The sequence below is a fragment of the Bolinopsis microptera genome, chromosome 2 (genome assembly GCF_026151205.1).
Source record: "Bolinopsis microptera isolate Bmic1 chromosome 2, MBARI_Bmic_1.0, whole genome shotgun sequence".
In the NCBI taxonomy this organism is placed as follows: Eukaryota; Metazoa; Ctenophora; class Tentaculata; order Lobata; family Bolinopsidae; genus Bolinopsis; species Bolinopsis microptera.
In genome coordinates this window covers 8,868,678-8,894,005 of record NC_087073.1, presented here as the reverse complement: position 1 = coordinate 8,894,005, position 25,328 = coordinate 8,868,678, and the positions used below count along the sequence as shown (strand labels likewise).

Here is a 25,328-nt window from a genome sequence, read left to right as displayed (position 1 = left end):
AACTATATATATATATATGAGGACACATACTGAGGAGCGATGAAAGATCACCAGCTCAAGCTGCGCTGTGTTTTGCTGTCGAGATGTGTAGTGAAGTTGGTAGACTCGGGGCTCACAGACGTAACCTCCTACACCACCTGAAGGTTGACCTCTGGAAGCGTTTCATCTTGCTGGAGTCATATGATGATATCCTCCATTTGAGAGAACTTGCTAGTGACCGTGGTTATTGGAGTAAATTGTTCAATTTTATACTTGAGTACAAGTCGATTTGACTTTTGGGACATATAATCTTACAAAGGATCACGTTTCGGTTCTAAATTATTGTAGGATTGTTGACATAAATGTAAGATTGACATGTTTGATAATAATAATATATATATGAAATATGAATTTTATTAACAATGAATCTGGGTTGGTTTTATTTGTACTCTTAAAAGTAGCTGGAAATCCGGACGTCCGGGGGAGGGGGGGGGGGGGTGGTTTTGAAAATTTTAGTACCAAATAGGTGATTTTAGAAGACAAATTGTCTTAAATAATTTTCTAGCTCGAACACAAGGGTCCCCCTTGTATAAATTTTGTACAAATTGTACACATTTTTTTACAAATTTTGTGTCTTTAACTATTAAAAATTTGGTACTAAAAGATTCGTCTTACCGAGCTAATTACGATGTAAAAATTATTATTATGTAAAAATTATTTTTTTTAAACTGATACTTTTTGAGTTATAGGCATTTTAAGCCATAAATCTGCCATTTTTGGCCCTTTTTTTACGATGAATTTTACTAAGTCGTTTGAGGCCACATTTCATACCTTAAAACTCAAATCTTGATATGATCATCAGCTATACTCACAAGAATTTTTGAAGCGATATCTGCTGACCCGGGTGATTGGTGAATCTATGTACAACTTTAGAAGTAGGCAAAAATTTGTCTTTTTTCGACCTTGTTCGGTCTGTAACTTTGTCCTTTATTGTTCAATTAAATAATCCTTTCAGGGGTTTCTTGTACGGATTGTAAGTAATGTTCAGTAAAACAAACAACCCAGATACTTTTAAAATGATCGAAATATCGGTATTACAGTGCCAGACTTCTCCAAATTTCCAAAACTTTCGAAAAAGAAAATATTTATTTTTTCGAAAGTGAGTGCTCTCAAAAATATTTTTGAATGTATCAGATCTTATTGTTTTTATGTATACTTTCTTAATATGAAAAATTGTTAGATTAAAATTCAGTGTCAGGCCTCTAATTCTAGTATTTAAGTATGCTGCTATGGCTGCTATTTGGACTTGCTTCTGGTTTTGATGAAGTCCTTCACAAACGCTTTGAGTACAAGCATAGTTTTAAAGGTCCAACTCTAACTGACTCGGCTGCAAAAGTTCCGTTTTGGGATGCCAGTGGAAGTAAGTTATTTTATATAATTTAACATGTTTTATCATAATTACAGTTCCGGCTAAAACTAGTAATAAGTTTCACATTTGATTACCCTTTGGCTTTTAATTTAATCAACGTGCATAAGATATGTATTACTATGTTAGTTAATTAAAATGATTTAGAGATTTAATGAATTCGAAGCTAAGGGTGAAATATTGTTTTACGGTTACTATTTCAGGTTGCATGCCCTCCACTGACTATGTACGAGTGACTCCATCAATAAGAAGCAAACAGGGTAAGTGATACTCAATACTGCTTCAAATTACTAAATATTGTTAAAAAAATATAAATACTGTTTCAAATAGTGTCTCAAAATATTCGATTCGATCCATCCCAATATTATATATAATATTGGATGTATAGAGTCGACTAAATGATTTCTGCATTCAAAATACACAATAGAATACCTTAGGTCAAATATGGAATAAGCTGCAGTATGTTGGTAACAATTGGGAGATTCAGTTTTCTTTAAAGATCCAGGGACGAGGCAAACTTGGGGCTGATGGAATGGTAAATTACTTGTATATACAAACTTACCTTTTTTATTCCTTTATTGCTAAAATAGGTTATTAATTTATCTGGTATCATATGTTTAATTCTAACACTAAAACATCACAATATCTTCAAATGATCACTTATCTTCTAGGCTGTATGGTATCTACAAGAGATACCAAAGAAAGGAGGCAGCGTGTTTGGCTCTCCTAACAACTGGAGAGGACTCGGAGTGTTCTTCGATAGTTTTGATAACGATAACAAGGTATATTATGGTAACCTCGACTTACTTCAAGTTTCATTGCAGTGTAAATAGCTCACATAAAATTTACAATGTTTTCCTAAATGTTGTCATTTGAAAACACAACTTACTGCAGGCTTAACTTTTGACGACTTAATTATTTAAATAGTGACCGTTACATGATGTGGACTGAAACTCGATACTAAAACAACACTACACAAGGTGACTATCAACAAATTACAGAATACGTGCTAACTAAGACTGACATTTTTGCTAACTTCACACACGGTTATACTAAACACAGTGATAAAAAACAGTTACGGGTATTTGCCTCACAGAATGGCCAAAAAAAAGAAGGTCTCTCAAAGTCACAAAACACACTTTATTCCAGTTTTTATCTCATAAGAAGCTAAGTTGACACTCATATTTTTCTTCCCGGGGGTTCATTTAATCTCATAACCATTTTTTCTTTGAGAAAAATTGGCCGGAAAATCTTCCTCGAAAAAAACATGCCTCACAGAATGGCCAAATCTGAATTTCTATAATTTTGTTGATGGAGATACTTTTTAAATTTCTATCACCACACGTTCTTAGAAAACCTATTAAGGAATGGGGTAATAACCTAAAACTCACGAAAAAACTGAGCTGTGAAAAATTATTTCACAACAGGGACAAAAGGATTTCGCGGCGATTTTGGCCAAATTTCGCGATACCGCGAAATTTAACAGGCTATACATTAAACTATACATAAAATTTGTCGCGGAGAATGGGAAATTTCGCGATTTCGTACATGCCGCGAAATCCTTTTGTCCCTGTTTCACAAAAAAGAAAAAATGCCTGACAAAATGGCAAAAAAAAAAAGAAAACGAGAAAATTTTATTTTTCTAAAACCTTTGGCTCTTGTTTCAGGCATGCTGCTGGTATTAATATGCCTTGTTAACACCCCCATATAGGTGAAATTTCTTAGAACTGAATAAAAAGGGCATAATTTCCTACACCAAAAATGGCCATTTTGTGTGGCGTTGTTCATATTCCCTGATTTCATGATTTATAACCTTCATTCGGCTGTAAAAACACTCCATCTGGGGTGTTATTGTATAATAAATAGCTTGTGAATACTTTAGACTTATAGTTTCATTGAATAAAAGGAGTTTTAAATTTTGGCCATTTTGTGAGGCATATTTTGGCCATTTTGTGAGGCGTTTAGCCATTTTAACATTTTGTTTCTTCCTAAATTGAACAATGTTCGTTTTGTTTGATGAATACTATTCTTTAAACATCTTCTGTCATACTGGTGCCAGAAGTTCTCACCAAAATGCAAACTTAGTTCAAAAATTTGAAAACAAATTTTGTGAGGCATATTTTGGCCATTTTGTGAGGCGTGTAGCCATTTTAGCATTTTTTTCTTCCTATATTGAACAATGTTCGTTTTTTTTGATGAATACTATTCTTTGAACATCTTCTGTCATACTGGTGCCAGAAGTTCTCACCAAAATGTAAACTTAGTTCAAAAATTTGAAAACAAATTTTTCAGTGCTCAAAATTTCTACATAAACAGTCATATTTATGCCAGAAAATGTGGTCCTAGTTAATGATTTCACCACAGGAAGTGTTGCCAGAAGACTTTTGTTTCATATGGTATCCACAAAACCTACCAGTCTCTTATAAAAAATTAGTTACAAAAACATTTACAAATTTGGCCATTCTGTGAGGCTAGCCATTCTGTGAGGCATTTACCCGTATTGTTCAACAAAAAGTAACGAACAAGTCTAACATAACAACAATATGTTTTCAGCACGATAACCCTGCTGTAAGTGCAGTTGTTAACGATGGGACTTTAACATTTGACCACGGCAAGTAAGTAAGATCCCTTTTGCATAATGTTTATTTTTACTTCCGGTCCTGAAAATCTGAACTTTTTGCTGGGGGGTTTTATGCTTAATTAAAATTTGACCTTCACTACCTCAATCACGAATGATAACACGCTTGTGTTCATTTACTGATGGTCAGGAATTATCACATGAGACTTGAAACACAAGGAAATATTTTCTCTCATATCGTAGTATAAATCCAACTTTTCTGCCTCTCATATTGTGAAGTATAAAAGGAGAGCCAGTTAGCAGCTCCCTCGACAAGGACGAGACTTAGTCTCACGACCACACACATGGTTAAGGCACTGTCCTCACGGACATCTAACCAAATTTTTAGAGACCCCAACCAAAAGTCTGATGATCTAATATTACTGTACCAAAACAATTATGCAAGGCTTTAGCTGTAGAAATTGTAACCGTATGAGGTATGATTGTATGATTATCATTTGGTCCGTAAAACTTGACCTTATATATCTCGAGATTTAAAAAGGAGAAATTGAATCAATCGCAAGCTTACGGCCAGGTAGCGCAGTTGGTTAGAACGCCAGCTTTGCAATCGTGAGGTTGCGAGTTCGAATCCCGCTGTCTGCCTAGTCGTGGGGTGAGCGTCTTTGACGTTCAGCTAAGGATCCTGAGTGGTTTATGCAGCCCCCCGGTCTGCTCAGCCGAATACTCGAGAAATCGGGTGTGAGGGTTAAATGAGGAGCTGCCCATTGCAGCAAAGTCTCGGGCAAAGAAAGTATGGTACACACTACCTTAACCGTAACTGGCCAAATGAATCCTTCGGCTTCCTGTAATTGGCTGGTTACACTTGTGTAACAATGTTGCTGTTGGAATACTCCGAAGTAAAATAAGTGTGAGATTTCAAAAAAAGCTGCAGTGGATGGAAATAAAGCGATAGCCCCATTGAACTTTTGAAAGCAATTTGTTGTTACCAGGACGTTTATTAACACTTGCACAATAATTACAGGGACGGTAAAGGCCAAGAAATAGCGAGTTGTATCCAGGGGTTCAGAAACCGACCCCACCCCACTCAAGTCCGTCTGCGTTACTACCAACAAGTCCTAACCATGGAGATAAACCCTGGTATCACAACAAGGGAGAGCGACTTTGAGACTTGCTTTCGGAAGGAAAATGTAAAGTTATCTCCAGGAGGCTTCTTTGGTGTCTCAGCTGCTACTGGCGCACTAGCTGGTCAGCTTATATTAGCAAACTTAGTCCAATTATTCGTTTTTCCCCTCTATTTACAGATGTTCTACATTTTTACATTTTACCACTGAGTATGCAATATGCACTACCACAGCCACAATCCATTACCTCACTGCTAACTGATATTTTGATTTTCAGATGATCACGACGTCCACAAGTTCTTGACGTACTCCCTATTTGAGCGCACTGACCAAGTAAGCTGCGAGAACAATAAGGGCCCTTGTTAGTTTCCTCTAGATTTAGTTGGTGTGAATTAGTGTGCTAGTAGGTGTCGGCAGGTGTACTACATTTGTTAAACAAGATCTGTTTAGTGTGTTAGAGTGTGTGTACCTCGCTTTTGTTAATTTTCTCAATGGTACATACGTGCTTAGAGGTCGACTAATATAAGGCCCGCATATGAAGGTTCAGTCTAAAGATCTTCGTGAACTATACATTTTGCGATGGTGTTATAATTGATAATAATGAATTATTGTTTTCTGTTATAACTATAAGTATAACTCACAGAATTCTAATTTGAAACTGTTATGAGCAGTGGTCGACCATGACAAAAAAGTAATCCCGACCGAGAACTTTACAAACATTTGTCAATAAGATTGATCCTAGGGATACATGATATGTGATGCTCGAGTTCGGCAGAACTCAACAGCTTTTAATTATAAAGCCTCAAATTGGAGTAGCTTAATTTTCCCCCTTTGTTTGTTCCATACGTAGAACATGAGGCACCGAACCTGTGTTCATTAACAAACTCTATATTCATTGGCAACCTTTTCTTGAGTTTTAACACAATCTTTATTGTACAATATTTTACATGTTTATATAACTATATTATATTTTAATGTGATTCAGGCCACCCCGCTGACCGACGAAACGAAGCAGAAGATCCTATCAGACTACGAGAAGTACGATATAGCGCTGGAGGAGAAGAAGAAGAAGTACAGAGAGAAGAACCCTGATAAATATAAACAGGTCGTGGAGGACGAACAGAACTTGTTCTACAAGAGTTTAATCGGTTAGTAGCTTACAAATAGCTTTTGAAACGTCTTACTAGAATATTCTTAAATACAGTACATTTATATTTTATAATTCAGATGTAGCGCTGGAATCGTTAACCATTGATGAAAAATGTAGCATGCTTTAACTGTTGTGAAGTAAGGAATTGGCATCCAGCCAGCTTGTACTTAAGATTATGGTAATCAGTGCCAATATCAACGTAATCAGTACGTTTTCTATGTGTATTTACACTGATGATTCGATATGTCACAATTCCATGATGTACATTGTACAAACCAACATTTACAACATCCCCTCTACTTGAAATTTGATATTACAACTGTGTTAACTTGTATACTGTCGCTCCATGAGGGCAACTGACGCACCTTGCTAACTATGTACAATTTCCTGTGCACATTGTATTGCAACTCTGCACATTGTACAAAGTAGCCCCCTACTTTCAATGGCTATGTTTCAGATTACCAAGTGAAGCTGTCTGAAAAGTTTGATCAACTGGGAAGTGTCATAAAGGAGCTAGTAAATGTTGACAATAGTGGTGATACCTCTGTGATAAAATCCTCCGTCGCAAATCTGGAGAAAATGCAGAGCAGTCTTGTGAGACAGATCGAGTCAAATGGGTAAGAATCTTGTACTGATACGATTGTCTTGTCACTCTTAAAATGACAGGCTACTTCAAAATGTATAACTTTAAATATCTGATATCATCGATAACGATATAATAGGTGCTATCCAGATACGAGATAAGACTCTTCAATGTGTGCGTTAGTGAAACGCGTTAGGAAGGCGCATCGTCGATCCACCTTATAACATGAAAAGTTGCGGCGCGCGGCATTGACATAGCTTTATTTGCGCGCGCGTCTTGGCGGAAAATCCACGTCAATTAAACTCCAGGGTACGGTACTAAAAATAGCATTAATGTAAAGTAAAGCAAAGAAGTCCGGTCTTGTTCAGTATTCTCACTCGAAACCAAAAGTCAAATATTTCAGCTAAACCTTTTAGTTATAAAAGTATGGACTAGTAACTATGTACATTTCATGTTCGAACTACAAAATATTATGATTTCTTTTTACCAAGCAGAAACGTGATTAGTTTTCTGAGAAACAGATCAAATGTTTATTAACTTGATTAAACAGTTTTTTATTTCGAATTCACGCATAGTTATGAGAAACCTTATTATGAAAGTATTTTACCCATTTTGGTGGCAGTTTTGTATTACCACATTTGTGCATTCAGATATATTGTTGTCTTTTTCAGTGCGCAGATGCAGAGTGTCATAACCAAGATGGATAGTCTCTCTAAGAAAAGCCAGAGCTCTGAAAGAGACCTAAAAACAGTCTCCCTTGCGATTGGGGCTGTCCAGACGCAGCTTAAGGTATTTTAGTAACAAGTATATTGGTCCAATTTGGCCACTGTATTCTGGTTTTCTTTATGTACTTTATAACTAGCCCCAGCCAACCATAATGTTGTCGTATATTGGCATGTAATTGTAAAGTGCGAGATCAATATACACAAACTAACGGTCTTTGTTTCAGGAGATTCAGAATAGAAAGACCCACGTTTGCCCAGCAATCCCTGACCAGGGGATCACCTTTGTTCACTTGTTCTGTTTAATTATCATACAAACTTCAATACTTTTGGGATATTGGGTATGGAGAAGTAGGGCAGAAGAGGCTAGGAAAAAGTTTTTCTAGTATTAACGGTAAAAATAGGAGTAGTAAATTATATTTTTAACTGTGTGATTGGGTTGCGAATTAAACTGCTAATTTGTGTATACGAATAATTAATAATAATGTATGCATTCACTACTTTTTAATTGTAAATGGATAAAACGCAGCTAGTTTAGATGTTTGTCGTTGCTTTTACAAGTTTACGTGTGATTGGTTTGAGTTTAAAATTAGTAAAATTAAAACTTCTATAAATACATTTATTCTATGATTTGCATAATATTAATACACGCATTTACAAATTTGTTTCACGATTATTTGTGATTTTTACAGTTTGCAGTGTATTCATGTATTGTTTGCATCTTATTTTCATGACTCATATGAACAAGTATTGAGAATCTGAATATTAATTGGTTAATCACTGCGCGTCAAATGATTTCCGAATTATTAAAAAATTTTTCTTGAAAAATCGAACGTTTTCAAAAGTTCTTTATCATTCATAATTCGATTTTATTAAAATCCTTTTTCACTTTCAAATTGTTTTCTTTGCAAGATTGGTCCGATTTTCCTTTGGAATCAATTTTGGTTACATGTTCGTCACACTATTACTAATAGTAATTTTCCATTAAATACGAATTAATTTTTACCGCGTATATTTTTAATTGATCATGACCATTTTTTAATTTGAAATATTTATTTCTCAATTTAAAAGCTATATCGTTAAATGGGTTAATTAATTTCATACCGGTGAAATTATAATTAATGATTAAACCGTCGTCGTGATTTTGTTGAAAATTTGTCGTTAATACTTTAAATAGAAAGAGGGACTAATGTCTTCAGCTAAAAACTGTTAACGCCACTAATTTATAAACATCAAATATTGCGCTATAAAAATCAACCAACTTACCGAATTCATGGACTAAAATCACGCCGTGGGTTGCAATTTATTCATATACATTATTATTCACACATGTAAAATGATTCAAATTTTGAGAAAATGGGATTACGTAATGGCCTAAAGTAATTCTGTTATTTAAATGAAATTTACAAGATTAAAATTGCCTAAATGCGGAACAATAAATATTCACTAATCTATACGGTCACCGAAAAAGCAATATTCTAGGCGTCCCCTCAAAAACAGTACATCCTTTATAAAATTCCTCGATATCCCTAAAAATAACAATTCAGAAAAACTTCATGAATTAGCTTATAAACCTGGAATGTAATATGATATGAAAATTCCTTAACATAATTAAACATAAACTTGATGCAACTTATTGAAAATAAAACAATAGCTTATTATAATAGTAGACCGATTCTAAAATATGAACAGATATGAAACGTCGTCAAATTTTGAACGACCGATAAATCAATCTTTTGTGGCAGACCACCGTGGCGTTCAGATATACTTGCCTGGGTCTTCTTGCAAGATGAGCATTTTCGCTTATAAAAAGGATTATCATCTCAAGACATTTAAATCCAAAAATAGAAGTTGTGCGGACGTCTATTTGTTAGATATAAAGAACGGCTACGGCACTAGTATCAATTAAATCCCTAATGGGTGCTTTATTTTCCAGGACCGTAGTTCGCACCGCCGCTCTTTCTTACCAGATCCATAATCTGAAAATATTTGAGTGTTTAAATAACTTGACATTGTAACTTAGAGACATTTGAGCTAGTTATTCTCCATAATGCTGTGTATGCGAAGCCATTAGAATTTAAGTATGTAACTCATCCATCGTACGCGGCCGAACTTTTCACAAATATTGCAATTACGCCTTCAGACGCCTCTTTCCGACTTTTAGATTCCTAACTATCACACACGTAGTAGATCACAGAAAACTTGTTAAAACAAAAAATTGAGAATTCCTAAACCAGTGAAGAGGATCTCCCAAAAAAGTCTGAGATTAAATTCCGTTACTTCCGATCTCCCCTCCCCTTGTCATCAGGTCGCATCCAAGTGAGATTGCTGACAGCTGATGACGCGTGTAGCTGTACATACACTGGTCCCTGGTGGGCACTGGGCGACCAAGCTCGCTTTACTAGTTGCAGATATGTGTGCTGCGCAATCACTCATTCGCTATTCAAACACACACAATTCAGTCAAATTAAGATCACTCATGCTGGTTTGCTAGTGTAGTGTGGTGTGGTGTAGGAAATGTAGAGGGTGCTGGAAATGTAATACACTCGCTGAACTGTGCTAATTGGATTGGCCCGGTATTATGGGTTATCTCACGGATAAAACTGACATCTGGCTAGTTCGCTGTTGTTGAGCAGATGTTAATTTCAGAGAGTTGCATATTGAGTGTAACATTATGAAGAAGAATCTCAAGTGTCTGCTCTGTTAGACTTATCTAATGTTGCACATTTATATTTTCTGGTAAACGTCTCATGTGAGATGACGAAAATGTTATATTTGGATATATGAGTCATGGATAACATGATTAAGGCAAGGAATATCCATTGCACCAGTGTAGTGTCAAAACAGCGATCAGTTATGTAGGGTAAAGTGTTTTAAGGAGCATATATTTTAAGGAGTAAAGAATGATCAGGGGTTCAAGTTGTCAAGAAGTAGAGTGTTTTAAGAAGTAAGGAAGGATGTGATATTAGGAGTAAAGGTGTGATCAGGAGTATAGTTTGATAAGGTGAAAGATGTGATCAGGAGTATAGTTTGATGAGGTGAAAGGTGTGATCAGGAGTATAGTTTGATAAGGTGAAAGGTGTGATCAGGAGTATAGTTTGATAAGGTGAAAGGTGTGATCAGGAGTATAGTTTGATAAGGTGAAAGGTGTGATCAGGAGAATAGTTTGATAAGGTGAAAGGTGTGATCAGGAGTATAGTTTGATAAGGTGAAAGGTGTGATCAGGAGTTGTGCTCTTACTCACACATTCTATCATCATTCGTCATGTACCCTTCGTAACAACTATAAATACACACGTTTCATTGATACGCTTATTACTTAAAATATTCATGCTATTTACGGGTCTTTTAAAACTAAATATATCATTCATTTTCGCGGTAATTCGTATTATTTGCCTGACTAATATAGGAATGAGACTAATGATACCGTTGTGGAGTTGTTAGCGACAAGTAGAGAGTTAAGGGGGTAATAAAGGAGTAGGTCATTAAGGAGCAGGTAATTAAGGAGCAGGTAATTAAGGAGTAGGTAATTAAGGAGCAGGTAATTAAGGAGCAGGTAATTAAGGAGTAGGTAATTAAGGAGTAGGTAATTAAGGAGCATGTAATTAAGGAGCAGGTAATTAAGGAGTAGGTAATTAAAAAGCAGGTAATTAAGGAGCAGGTAATTAAGGAGTGGATGTTTAATTAGCAACTAGTCAGGTAATCAGGAAGCAGAAAGAAGGGCAGTGTGAGCTGCTATGCGTGACAAGGCATATAATAAACGTAGTTAGCTAAATTGAAGTTTAATATTTCGTACTGGGAAGAAGGAAGGAAATGAGGATTGTAAATATAAGGCCGTAGGGAAAAGAAAGGGAAGCCAGAATTGAGGAGGGTTTCATAGGAGACCTATGTAATAATATCTTGTCCGTCAAGCGTTACAGTTCACACAGTCGGCCAAATATGTGGACTTCTTTAGTTATTGTGCTTTGCATTTGCTGTCGATTCTGATTTCGTTGATATCAGACACAATATAAAATAGATAACACCATAACCTATTTATAATTAGGCATAATAAAAACCAATCGCATTCCTTAATAATCAACTAAAAATGAAATAATTTCTCATTTCGGAATTTTTCTCGGATCAATTATCAGCTCACACTGCCTGTTACATATGTTAACATTCCTGAGATTCCTTATAAATGCTGCTTATAGTTGGACTTGGAGTCACTTTTCAGCCAATGAATTGTAAATGTCATTCTCACACTCATGCTCACTGCCTTTTTTAATTTACAATATATCTATAACACTACGTTTCTAAGCTATAGCTGTGGGATGCACTAAAAACATCTTTCCTAGTTTACATTCTTTGAAAAAGGGTGTAAAGCATACTCGGGGACACACATCGTATAACAGACCAACAATCCTTATTTACGGCACACTTAGTTTTTTTCCGAGCCCATAGATAAAGTTGGCGAGGAAGCCACCCTTAATAAAAAACATGCATAGGGACCTATACTGTATAGAAGTAGAATCAAAACATTCTACTCACATTGTCTAGCGCCATTTCTTCCAACTCGGAAGCCTGGATTTCGACTGCGAAACTTCTCATCAGATTCTTGACTAGAGTCTTTTCTAGGGACATCTTAGCTTTCTTCAGAGCAGGAACAGAAGGACCGCACCATGTCAAGAGAACAAACTTGTGTCGTTTGCTCATCTCATCTCCTGTCTGAAGTGCAAGAAATTAGATCAGGGTGCCAGAGATTCAACTCCGATATAAATAGGAATGTAAATAGGAATGTAAATAGGAATATTCAGAATTCAGCAAGATGTGTGAATTTCACGTATAGTACGTCGTACAAGCACAACGATTGAAGTCGCTTTAGCGAGTACTTGAAATCCACGACATGGTAAAATCACATACAATTACATCGAGTCGCTACTATTGCACATATCAAGTGTAGTAATCGGCAATCGCATATTCAGTTGCCGAGTGTCCACATATTACATGGATAATTATATGGATAATTTCATTAAATATATGGATTATCAGAATTACAATGTAAGTTTAATTTAATAACATTTCGGTGGCTGTCCAGTCTTCATAATACTGCCGGGTCATCTTATTGAATACCAGACTTGCTTAGATGTAGAGATTGTACTGAGCATATAAATCATGTTTTTATTTGTAAAATTAGTATTACATTACTAACCAGCGCCTCATACGCTATTTTAAAATTTAAGGGGCAAAGTTCATGTCTCCAATTTGTTGCCAAAGTGACAAATCACTCAAACATAATGTCGGATCTTCAAAATACAGTCCACAACAGACCTGGTTTTGACATAAACAAAAACTGCACTGTCCAACACGGAAAAATAGAACGTTCCATGGTAGTGCCACTACCACTACTAAGTAATAGTGGATATAAAATATTCGGATACGTTTAGTTAGAGCTTAAATCAAACTTTAAAATTACTGACGAAATCAAAAAATTAAACTTACAACGACTCTCAAGTACACGTATGCTCGGAGAGATTCTCCTTCCTCGCCGCCAAGATCTGTTAATACTTCACTATAATCAGCACCACTCTTCGACACGCTGAAAACATCAATTCATTTGTTTAGTTATATAATTAGTATTTAGTTATCATTATATAATTAATTAAGTCTGATCAGTCGGAAACCTTGATCGATCTGTAAGCTCTATTAAAGTTTGGTCATTCTGCTAAATCCGATCAATTTATTGAATTGTAAATGTGATATATTGATTCATGTAGTGTTAAGGGGGCATACACCAAATCTGTCCAACCGAAATGACCTCATAGGCAGTTCAGTGACCATCTAGCGCACCGTTTCCACATCCAAAAAAATTATTTTGAGAATACCCATTTTTGTAATCGAGCAGTTCCTGGTTAGAGTGGAATTTTCGGAAAAACACAATTTGTTTCGTGGAGAGGCTATAAGTTAATCATTTCTTGCGGTATCGGGTTGAAATTTTGCTCGCCGTCTATTCACATCTATTTCAAGGTGTGTGTAAAATCTTGATATCGTATCTAAAAAGGCTGGTGTGTTATAAATTTTTAAAGTTTAAAAAAGTCAAAAAGTTGAAATTGTCCTTTTCAGACTTATTTTAACCGAAAAGTCAGTCAGGGAAGATCGGATTAATTTGATGGTTGACATGAACTTGTTCTCTGAATTCTGGCGCAGTTTTTGATGCCCTCAAAAATGTTTTTACTCATTTATCTTCAGATCTATTGGACTTCAAAGCCAAACAACAAATTTAGGCACATTTTTCGTTTTTCGTATTTACTGATTTTTCTAAAATTTTGATAGGAATGTGCTAGTAACTTTTTTTTTTGGCTTTGCAGATAAAAAATCACATTTTCTCCCATAACTTCAAAGGGAAGCATTTTAGGGTGTTTTGTTGTTCATAACTCATATATAAATGTGCTAGTTGCGGTTATTTTGCGCCCTTCAAAAAGTTGCTCTTTTTAAACTTTACAAATTTATAACACACCAGCCTTTTTAGATACGATATCAAGATTTTACACACACCTTGAAATAGATGTGAATAGACGGCGAGCAAAATTTCAACCCGATACCGCAAGAAATGATTAACTTATAGCCTCTCCACGAAACAAATTGTGTTTTTCCGAAAATTCCACTCTAACCAGGAAATGCTCGATTACAAAAATGGGTATTCTCAAAATAATTTTGTTTGATGTGGAAACGGTGCGCTAGATGGTCACTGAACTGCCTATGAGGTCATTTGGGTTGGACAGCACAAACCACTGTTTTGGTGTATGCCCCCTTAAAGCAATCTTCACCAATCACTATTCTGTTTAGCTCAATTAATGAATGATTGTAAAGAAGGATTGGTCAGTTGAGACCGATCAGTCAGTAATTTTAAAGGACGGTCGGGTGTTGAGTAATAATCAATCAATGATGGTAAAGAACGACTGGTCTATCGAAAATTTGAGCCTAATAGCTATGTCTATGAAAGATGATTTGTCTGTGAAGCCTATTGGATTGGTAATTTTAGATTGTCGTATGTAACCCCAGACGTTAGAATATGTATACGATACTCTCTAAAGTAAGACTTGATTAGTCACTAATTGTGAAACTGATTAGCCTTTGTCAGTCTGTAAAAGAAACAACCTGAAAAGAAAACATACCCAATTTTGGTATTTTCGTCCTGATAGGTGAGCATCAGGAATTTGGTTTCAGATTCATCGTCTCTGACGTCCGCGTAACCAGCCATCACTGCCTCCTCATCGACAATTACTCCTTTGGGCATGATTACTCTGGTAGAAACTAAAGTTGGGAGTTAGTTATCTATCAGCAATTCAAATTGAAGGAAAATTAAACTTCAATTACAGTACAGAGTATATATTTGAGGCATATATTTGATATCATAGTTATATTAAAGATATTCAGTGTTCAACTGCTCCTACTCAGAGTAAAATTGCAGATCATAAAAACGTTAAACACGTAACGATGTACAAAATAAAGAAATAAAGTCATCGTCACAAATGTAAACAGCTGACAGCTGACCTCCAAACAAATGACAGCCGCGAATCCGACAGACAAGAATGACGGAAGCCCAAAAGTAACCACGGTTTCGGCAACTGCCAGTGCGGGAAGAAGAGCAACATGAGTGGAGGAATCGCAAAAAGGAAGCTAAAATCCTGATAACGCAATGAGCAAATACTACTCAGTAGAAAGAAACTTGATATGGCAGTGTGATAATAATAAAACACATATTCAGTCTTCAGAGCATACAGGTGGTCCAATCAGGAGTTGAATTTCAAGAAAAGAACCAATGGTGGCCCTTCAAATTCGCAAGGTGACAATTTTCTTACTGAAAGCTCGAGTTGAGTCGCGTATATCAGGCACAGCTAAAGAGGTCAGCTCCTTGCTATTGTATTCCCATTTACACTCTCCAACTCTCCAACTCTCCTACATGCCACAAATAAAGGATGAAGTTACCTTGAACATACATCATGCTCAGAACTGAAAATGATACCCGGAAGAAAATAACCCGGTTGCGACTTCTGGAAGTACTGTGTGGCCGTATACCGGAAATTTAGGTTGGAATTCTTATCCAAACATTATGAAGAATTTCACAAGATAATTAAAACAAGGCCGGTAATGAGAAATATAAATAATGGAGAAATAGCCATTGGATCTACATGGTGACTAGAAAAGAACATCACTGTTCTAAAGATACAAGGGAGATATAAAATGGGAAATAAGGGTAAAATTGATGTTTCCTAATTACCTTATTTTGAAATTATATATATATATAATAACATCTATAAACAAAAGAGCACCTAAAGAGGCTCAGCAAAGTGCTGGCCTATTTACGCTTACGAAGACTCATTCGTTCAATATGTCTCAAAGTAAATAAACTCCTCCATCCTACTCTATCTCTTGCTAAGTTCACTAAGTTGGTAAAATCACCTTCATTTTTCAAATAAAATTTTGAAATTATCTAACTAAAATAGATGAAGACTTTTACGACAAAGCTAAAGAGCAAGCAGTGCAATTCACAGCTATAGTAACTATATAGCTTATAAAGAGGAGTGTATAACATCTCTTTGTAGAGGATATTTATAAAAGAAATGTTTCTTATACTCCCAAATAAGGGAAAAATTCAAGTATCTGATACCTCAAATATGTGGTCTCGTTTCAACCAAATTAACGTTAGTCTCACTCTCAGGAGAGGTCCAATAGCACAAACAATGATAATCATATGTCTCATAACTGGGACTATTGACAAGGAGGAGACTTCGATTAAGTTAGCTTATCATTAACAATGAAACTACATACTGTCAGGACAAAATGCCCCGTACAAGAATGTGATTAGGACGCTGATCTGTAGCAAAACTTGCAAGAAACACCGAAGGTTTGGTCCGGGAATTTAGCTGTGACTCCACAAGTCCACATGCTGCATTCCACAATGCAAGCGACCAGCAAATTTACAAACGGAAAATTAAAGCTGAAGATTACATGTCACATAAAATGTGTGCTGCAGTCAATCGACACTTTTCAACCTTTATGACCTGTGTTAAAATCGCATTACAGTGGAGGGAGGATGTAATAACGCAGGAAATTAAGAATTACAGGAATTATAATGTCGCTATCTGGACTATTCCCCTAAACGAGAGCTTACAATACACCCGAAGGATCCAAATGTAGATGATTTGAAATGGCGGAAATGGAGAATAACATTAGGCACTACACCGGTACTCTGCCTAATACCCCTAATGTTCCGTTGTTAAGATGAAAAGGATACAATTAGAGTTAGTAACCATGGAGACGACTGAGAGAAGAGTTCTATAACCAGATAACGGCCAGGTATTTGACCCCGGGCCTACTGTAAATGTAATCAATTGGAATTCAAAACGGATATGCTGGTGATCGAAAGGGGACACTCCTAAACTCTCGTCGTAGGTAAATATTTCGAGCGGGAGGGAGGATAAAATTAGTGGGAAAAAGTTTCATGTGATTTTTAAAGAATGCTGAAGAAAGCACACCCGTGAACACATGCTGGAAGGTTATTTGAGAAGACTGCTCAGCCGTCTGTTGGGAATCAAATACAACAAACTGTATACACATTACACAACATCTTGAGATCATCTGGGAAAGACTGGTGGACGCCAGGAGACAGATTACTTAGAGTGTAGCCATTAACTATAATTAACCACAACTATATTATGTTAACTAACTAAGAGTACGAGCATAGGAGAGTGCATCGTGAATATCCAACACAAATTGAGAAATTATTTAATAATATGTGAGCATATCCTGCATCATCGAGCTGGGCCACCTTGTGCCCATTACCAAGAAGGATGGTGTTGAAATTGAAAACATTAGACAGCCCATAACATGAAACTGGAAAAGTTCCTAAAATATATGCATTCTCCGGCTTTTTAGCTTTTATACGATAAATTATACAAAGCTAGAATGAAAACCAATTACGAATACGATAATTGAGCTATATTCGCACAAAGCGTATTATACCGCTGCTATAGGCTGGAGTATACTCGCCATCTTTAAAATTAAAATTAATTATGTGGAAGAAAAGCGGGAGGTAGGGAGTAGCGGGTGATTATTGACGGAGGAAGACTTGCCACTAAAACTGCCTAGCGGAGTTTTACTCGGTCTAAAGCAGCGACACGACGAGCCTTATAAACTTCGCATTAACACTAGATAAAACCGAACATTATATTAATAAGTTATATGCAGGTATAAAAACCCTGATAATAATAATGATAAATATGCAGAATTATCCCAAACCGTGTAGATATAATTTAAGGAACGTGTCAAAGCTAGGACAGGAGCTAACGGCTAGTTAGCGTGGGATAAGGCAATAGTACAGTTGGAGCGGGATAACTTGCAGGGTTTCCCACCCAGCTACGCTCCCAATTACAGGGCTGTCAATTGTGCGCGGAGAACATGATGCTGTGTCACCCCTCCATGCACGGTAAACATTCAGAAATTATCATTTTACGGAGAAGCATGCGAGTGTGATGTGCGGATAAAACACCTAGGAATTAGCAGTAAGAGTAGGGTATAATCAAGAGAGAGGTTTTAAACAAATAACGAATTATATCAAATTGATAGTTTGAGTTAGGAGAGAATTCAAAAACTAAGTTTTGTTTAGGGCAACTAATTCTGCTACGAATATGAGGTAAGAAGAGGGAGAGAATGAGGAAAGATTGTTGCAGCTGCGGAATTATGGAGTGTAAACGAAATCAAGACTTGCTGTAAATTATGCGGAACAACGGTATTGGAATGTGATACATGTTGGGGTCCGGGGATGTAATCAATTCGAGTGTTCTAATGGAATTTACCCCGGCAAGGGCTAATTCCATGCGTCGTCAGTAGAATAAACAGAGCTGCAAAGATAAATATACCTCATCAGGGATATGACGTGATTGTGACGTGGAAGTGGTGGTAAGATCAGAGGAGCTGAGAGTGAGAGTGTGTGTCAGTGGAATGCCATGTAACAGGAATGTGGGAGACGTGGGAGAGTACCAGCACGGACAAAGAGAGCATGGAAAGTGGGGGAGTGTGTAAGATAGTGGGGGAGTAACATGATAGTCGTATCGCTACTGATTACACAAAGTCACCACTTGTACGGGTATTAAATAACGGTCAGTTATTGTTCGGCGTTAATTCATATCGTTAAAAGTGCACGCTGCAAGGATCACACATGTTATCATTTATCTGTCGACATAATCACATCATTTCACCTATGATCTGTGCAGAACATCCAATATTGGCATATTACTCCAAATGAAATGACGTTTAGAACAGAAGATTCCAGATTCAGTTTTAACACTCCAAATGAAATTATTTCACTGAGGAGAAGTGACAGTGACAGTGCAGGAGCGATTAAAGATAAAAGTTTCGTATGGCTCACTCACACCTGTCAGTGTAAAACCAGCACTTTTGAAGCTACTGCAACTGAAACATCAGGACATGATGATAATCACTCCACACTCGACTATCACGTGACTAAGTTTTTAGTTTAACACGTTTTGTAGATGGCTCTGACGGACAAATCGAAACGCTAATATTATACTCTGAGTTCTGACCCCAATCCCAACCATAATCGCCAATCACTAACTTAAGCATCTGCTTAAATCCTAACTCTGACAAGAAATTAAAATGTTGACATAATTCCTTGTGGCCATGTCACGTGATCAAATCAGTTTTTCGACGATGACTTGTCAGGGAAGCGTTTTAACCCTGTACGGTCTCTTAGAAATTGTAAAACTGTAGCAAGATTAAAGATGTGATATTATAAGAAAATAACTACAGTTATAAAATATCTATAATAAATTAGAAAGTAATAAATTAGAAACGGACTGTAACTAGTAAAACAAAGAACAGATAACGGAACTCTTATTCAACACTAGAGTAAACATTTAACAGTTAACATACACGTACAGTGTACACTTAATTGAATGATAAATAAACGGTGACGTGGAAACATGGAAGAAGAAATAGGAAGTCCAAAAGAAATTTAATCTATGAATCTTGAAATAACGCCTAGAAAGTGGAAATATTGCCTGAACGTTTAATATATAATGTTAGGAAATTACTGTTTAAGAAGAGTGCGTATTTACCGATAGGCTATAAATATTATTACCACATTGGTAAAACAGTGCTTTTGCCATATTTCATCTTAAATTAGTAATTATTTTCCAGGTCCAGTTTGACCCTCTAATTCCCCCGCTCAGTCCCTGGATCCCAGTCCTCCGCAACACTTTACGCAACCCTCCCACGAACATTGTTAACCAGACCCCTAAATTTACAGCAGAGTAGTATATTCCCAATATTTGTTTCACAATTAATTCACAGGGCATTATGAAAATTTATATGGACTTTGACCACAAATATCTAACACTGCATATCAAATATCCGATATTTTGTAGCCAGGTGTGTGATTTAATCAGAATTCCTCAGAACTTTCTAACGAAAGGTTTACTGTGGTCCCGTGGTCCGTTATACCTACTACTGCATATTAGATTTCACCGATGCTACGTTATAAGTTAAAATGACATCCTACGTTCTTATTGTAAAGTCCTATGCATAAGGCATTCTAACGAAAGATCGGGTTTCTTCTTACGCAAGAGCTCAAAAACATCAAACAAACGTACGTTAATTTCAGGATTCGGAAATCATCGCAGTACAGTAATCTCTCTATCTCTCTCTCTCTCTCTCTCTCTCTCTCTCTCTCTCTCTCTCTCTCTCTCTCTCTCTCTCTCTCTCTCTCTCTCTCTCTCTCTCTCTCTCTCTCTCTCTCTCTCTCTCTCTCTCTCTCTCTCTCTCTCTCTCTCTCTCTCTCTCTCTCTCTCTCTCTCTCTCTCTCTCTCTCTCTCTCTCTCTCTCTCTCTCTCTCTCTCTCTCTCTCTCTCCCTCTCTCTCTCTCTCTCTGCAGTACAGTAAGACAATATAACCCCTCCAGTCAATAGAACCCATTTCGATACAGACCTTTAACGCAACACAACAATGGGGTGATTCGTTTCAGGAGCATAATTAGGATTCACATTAAGGGATTCCCAGTCAGACTATCGGCATATAGGCTGACATAATAACTACATTTTAAACCCATCATGTAGGCGGATAATAACATGTAGCCAGACAGTATCCACATAGTAACAAGACATACAAACTGCAGCTCCTACAGTGGTCTACAACAACATGTAACATCTGTAATTCCACGACAGCGAATGTAATAGCCTTGTAAGGGAGTTGTTGGCAGTTTAGTTTAAGTGATGTGGTAGGAGGAACACAGCCAAACTAAACAGGTACAATAACTAATATATAAGCGACTAAAACTCGAGCTTTTATATGACCAGCTGACAAAGGGATGGATGTGGGAAGTGCAGCACAATGAGGGCAGCTAGTCACAAACGAGCCGGACAGCTCTGAGGAATGCAATGTGAGGATGTGAGCCGTGAGGGTTGGGACACGTGACTTATAAATCATTATATATGCGAAATAATTATCGTGGGGGTACCCTGAAAATTAGAGCCCAACTACATAGCAATGTTGGTATTTGTTGTGACTCAGTGTACTATATATCGGAATCTCTTTGTTATAAACTACTCTTTGTTCTTTTGAATTATAGCTCGACCTTTATATATTAAACGATAATGTACATATATATATAATTAGCCAATTAGGGGAAGACCTAACTTTATTGTGATAATTGATGTGGGCCATGTTTGGTAAAGTTCATGGTAATTAAGGTTTATAATTCATACAAGTGAAATAGACACAATTAAGTTTTCTAAAAAAGTGAAACAGATAGGTAAAATTATTACATATGACACCGACATATTCACCCAGAATTACTTACATATTATTGATAATTAATCTCTAACTTTAAAAGATGGAAGCTGAAAAGCATGTCACGACAAAACGATGCAATAATAATATGTACTGCTGTCTCATTCTCATAATGATATAAAGACAAATGCTCTCCGCTGCAACAAACTCAGCTCCAAAATTCACATCACCCGACTAAATGTTGCATTCCGCCGACGAGTTGACTGTTATAACCTAATTTGGTCTGGTCACAAATTTTAGTACAGCAGGTCAAAATATTTTAAACGTTCGGGGAAATGAACTCAAACTCTGAACGTGTAGCGCTCCGCACTTGCAACAATAGTGAGCTTGCTCTGGGAAATCGAATAGAGGACAGTTTAGTAAAGACTTGGGTAAATTGCATTTATCAGACACTTCTGACATAAAGCGCGATGCATACTTGGGATGCTTACATGTGCTGATGCAAACTGAATACTCTTGGTCCTGAGACCAACAATCGCTGAGATCGGCCGCAAAAACGTAACAGCTCATAATAATACGTAAGATATTGTAAAGGAACTCTACGGAGTGGGCATGAACACACGACAGCATTGCTTATCCCTAAATATCCCTAAATAGATTAATAAATTAAGAATAAATTAAGTCCCATCAACATTAAAACTCTGTTCTAGATAACGTCAAACGTCCAATTTTCGACTTCTGGTTTTTCTCGCGGGAATTTGAGGAGTTTCATCGATTGTTTCAGAAACCTTACGAGATGTCCCACGTTTAGACGCGGTGGACTGCTTTGCCTTTGGTGTACCTTTCACTGTTGGAGTTTTCAGTTTTCTTGTACTCAGGGCCTTCGCTGTTTCTTCGTGTTCAGTGATAACTTCAAGGGATTCAGGAGCAGGTGCACGAGCTCGGTTTCGAGTGCGGGAGGCTATACTATCAACACTTGCCGCACTTCCAATACTGGTGGCACTCTCCCCGGAATTCCTCCTCCTCCGACCACTCCTGACAACAGAGGGTTTATCCGGTAGGGACGATAATGTTTCCTCTGTAAGTGGAGCTGTCATATTCAGTTCGTCTACCTTCTCTGCAGCTGGAGTAACTGGCCGAGTAGTGGGACATTTTACCACTATCACTTCAGATTCAGGTGTTGGTATCGGTGGATTACCGCGACCTTTTCGACGGTTCCTGATTTTAATGCACGACTCCGTTAACCCTGGCTCTGCAACTGGTTCTTCAACCGCCGCTACAGTTTCGCTCTGCGTTTCATTCTCGATGCAAGGCTGGATTTCCTCTAATTCTGCTTTGTTTTCAACCACAGTTGCTTCTGCTCCGACGATTGTATCAGCGGGTGCAAGTACAGGCTTTGGGCTATCATCAACTGACATCTTCTCGTCCTCTGGAATCTCGTCCTCAGCAGGCTTGCTAGTTTCCTCTCGAGACTCAGAATGATTACCTCTATCAAAGTAGAATAAAGTATCCGGATTAACTTCAGGTTCAGTATCTTCCACAACTTCCGTACTGTCCGACAATACTTGAGGCAAGCTATAAAAGGGTCTGCACATAGCAGAGAGAAGATCCTCGTCAGATCTGCTGCTAGCTAGAAAGTCTGAGATTGACCCAATAGTTGTTATGTTGTGCTTCAGTAACCAACACCTGCGGATAAAATTAGAATTAGAGGATTTTCTAGACGGTCCTGCATTTTCCAATGTCTTACTGGGCGGCGCTCAGCCTGTCATTCCGCCGAATCTCTATGTTTACAGTTTATGAACATGATAGCCTGGGGTTCCCAGGTAAACAATGTCTAGATTCTATGTGTTCGAACTTCATAGGTTTTGACCATTAAACTCTCTGAGTACAGTCTAAAGACTTGGACGAATGAAAGACGACCGCGTCGATCGATATGCACATTAGTATATGCACATCGAATCATGCGATAATCATATAATTAAGCTGAATTCCAATTGTGCGCGCGCGGCGCGTCAATTATTCGAACCAAGCTAATTGCTCTCGGATCCAGCCAAGCTAGAGTAATCTGTTTAGAGAAAGCCTAGGGGATTTTCTTAGCAGCTAGGATGGTTTAAACTTTAACTTTCTCTGACGCCATAGGATAAACAAGAGTGCGATCTTACGTATCGGATCAAAATCGATCTTCGATTTATAACATATGTAGCTAGATTATAGCTAGCTGCGCTGAATGCAATGCATAATATATGTACATGCAGCGATATAATATATCAATATGATCGATCTAAGCTACCCGCGCGTACCATGCATGCCGTGCGCTAGCTGCGTGCGCGTCGCGTTTTGAAATGCGCGGGAAGCTTATCAAAACGACTAATCGCGTGTTCCATTATTATCTGTTTGTAGACCCTTTTACAGTTTAGGTGTGGCCCAAAGTAAAGTAATTGGATTTTCCCGATCATTTTCTGAACTGGCTGTAACAGCAATCTAGGTAAACTATAGGTAAAAATATAATATTAATCATAAGCTAAAATGTACTAATCTTTGTATTCTAAATGGGGAAAAAGAAGAAACATTGTCAGTCAGTCGAGAAAATTGTCAGTCAGGCTATATGGCAGCTTTGTAGATGTTGTGACTATGCTAGTAGTGGTCCCAGGCTTGCGACTGGAATTGCGGTGTTAAATCGATTTGTTGTTTGGTACTTAGCATTAATAGTGTTAGCTGTAGCCATTTATAGCAAGAATCTTAAAACTAAAGGGGATGACAAGGAAAAGAGGAAGGAAAAAGAATAACGTTATTTGGATTGATTTTCTTAGTGGGCTATTCCGCAAAAGTATGCGCTGAACTGCTAACGTGTTGTCCCACAGAGGATGACACTGTAAGATTAGTCATCAGATCAGTCAAAATGGTTTCCCCATCCGATTTTAAAACATTTGTTAATAAGCCGGAGTGTCAGAGCGATACAAGATAGCCAGTGTCTGTTATTGAGCTACAAGACAGTACACTGCATATTTACAAACTAAGCACTATGAAAGATAAGCCAAGCACCTGAATATGTCTTCTGATGGTTGTTCTGATAGCGAATGTAAGTGGTGTTTGGGAGACGCTCGGCCAATAATCGTGTATTTGACGAATATTTCAACATCAGAAAGTGAGGAAATCTGATCCAACAACTTCTCTTTCGTTTGTGACCTGAGTGGGTAAGGACTTGTAGGTTCATAATTATTATTATCATTATTAATTTCGCTCTAAAATAACAGTGAAATAAGGATAAAAACAAGAACACTTACTTAAGATGGAGAGACTGGAGAATGGCATCTAAAATATGAACTTTAGACTCCCTTGTGTAAACTGTAACTTTAGGAATGACGAGATGTTGCTGGTCTGTGCAATCTACCCACACTGATAAGATAGCTGACACACAGTCCAGATACCTGAGAAAACGTGTACAAACGTTACACTTTACATTACTTGCACGATAAGCTGAACAGAATAAATACATCAAAGAACGCCTAAAATTCAGAGATAAAATCGTTATGAACTTTCAAACAACACAATAGTACCTGCTCTGATCGAAGGTATGGCTGTTATAATATCTGTTAGCCGTGGTATTAGCTGCAGCGAGGAACCTCTCTGTAAACCCACAAAGTGTTGTCTTCTCTACCTTCTCGTATACCTCTGCAACCAACATAGCAACAAACTTCATCGTGTCAAGAAACAAGTTCTGATCTTTTCTCAGCAGTATCTTGGTAAGTGTTGGGGTTAGTGCAGATAGTATGTCGTTCTGGGATTGTTCAGATGTCCACATCTCTTCTAGAGTTTGGAGTGAGAGGGTTGTCCTCTGTGTCACTGCTCCTATCATACTTCAGGCTGTCTAGGAGGGATGATCAATTAGATTTGAGTTCTAATTTTCATCATGTTGTTGAACATTATTGATTGTTTGTAATTTCGTAATGCGAAACCAAAACATCTGTAGTTTCAAAACTTC

The 25,328-nt window shown here is 37.2% G+C and overlaps 3 protein-coding genes and 1 non-coding gene across 5 annotated transcripts in view; 2 read left to right on the top strand and 2 right to left on the bottom strand.

The window, feature by feature from the left end:
• Positions 1-1,242: 1,242 nt before the first annotated feature.
• Positions 1,243-8,709, top strand: LOC134826202 (protein ERGIC-53-like). Its single transcript, XM_063838485.1, has 11 exons — positions 1,243-1,399; positions 1,609-1,665; positions 1,843-1,940; positions 2,077-2,187; positions 3,959-4,020; positions 5,005-5,228; positions 5,382-5,437; positions 6,090-6,252; positions 6,712-6,871; positions 7,509-7,626; positions 7,787-8,709. The coding sequence occupies exons 1-11, from the start codon at positions 1,261-1,263 to the stop codon at positions 7,943-7,945; spliced, it is 1,347 nt and encodes a 448-aa protein (XP_063694555.1). The 5' UTR covers positions 1,243-1,260; the 3' UTR covers positions 7,946-8,709.
• On the top strand, positions 4,257-4,371 carry LOC134812064 (U6atac minor spliceosomal RNA). The gene has a single exon (XR_010159882.1). It is a non-coding gene; the product is annotated as a U6atac minor spliceosomal RNA (small nuclear RNA).
• Positions 8,710-8,753: 44 nt separating the features above from the next.
• Positions 8,754-25,328, bottom strand: part of LOC134826204 (coactosin-like protein) — an 89,576-nt gene continuing 73,001 nt past the window's right edge. The window contains exons 1-5 of one of the 2 annotated variants that reach the window (XM_063838490.1): positions 14,713-15,467; positions 13,040-13,136; positions 12,089-12,265; positions 10,804-10,841; positions 8,754-9,538 (exon numbers count right to left, since the gene is read on the bottom strand). In XM_063838490.1, the coding sequence (XP_063694560.1) occupies positions 10,815-10,841; positions 12,089-12,265; positions 13,040-13,136; positions 14,713-14,834 (423 nt within the window). In that variant the 5' untranslated portion in view covers positions 14,835-15,467 and the 3' untranslated portion in view covers positions 8,754-9,538; positions 10,804-10,814. Of the gene's footprint in view, positions 9,539-10,803; positions 10,842-12,088; positions 12,266-13,039; positions 13,137-14,712; positions 15,468-25,328 lie in introns of those variants that run through there. The other variant, XM_063838489.1, reaches the window with a different exon arrangement.
• Positions 21,339-25,216, bottom strand: LOC134826201 (uncharacterized). The gene is made up of 4 exons (XM_063838484.1): positions 24,904-25,216; positions 24,631-24,774; positions 24,389-24,532; positions 21,339-23,032 (listed from the first exon to the last, which is right to left on the bottom strand). The coding sequence occupies exons 1-4, from the start codon at positions 25,200-25,202 to the stop codon at positions 22,063-22,065; spliced, it is 1,557 nt and encodes a 518-aa protein (XP_063694554.1). The 5' UTR covers positions 25,203-25,216; the 3' UTR covers positions 21,339-22,062.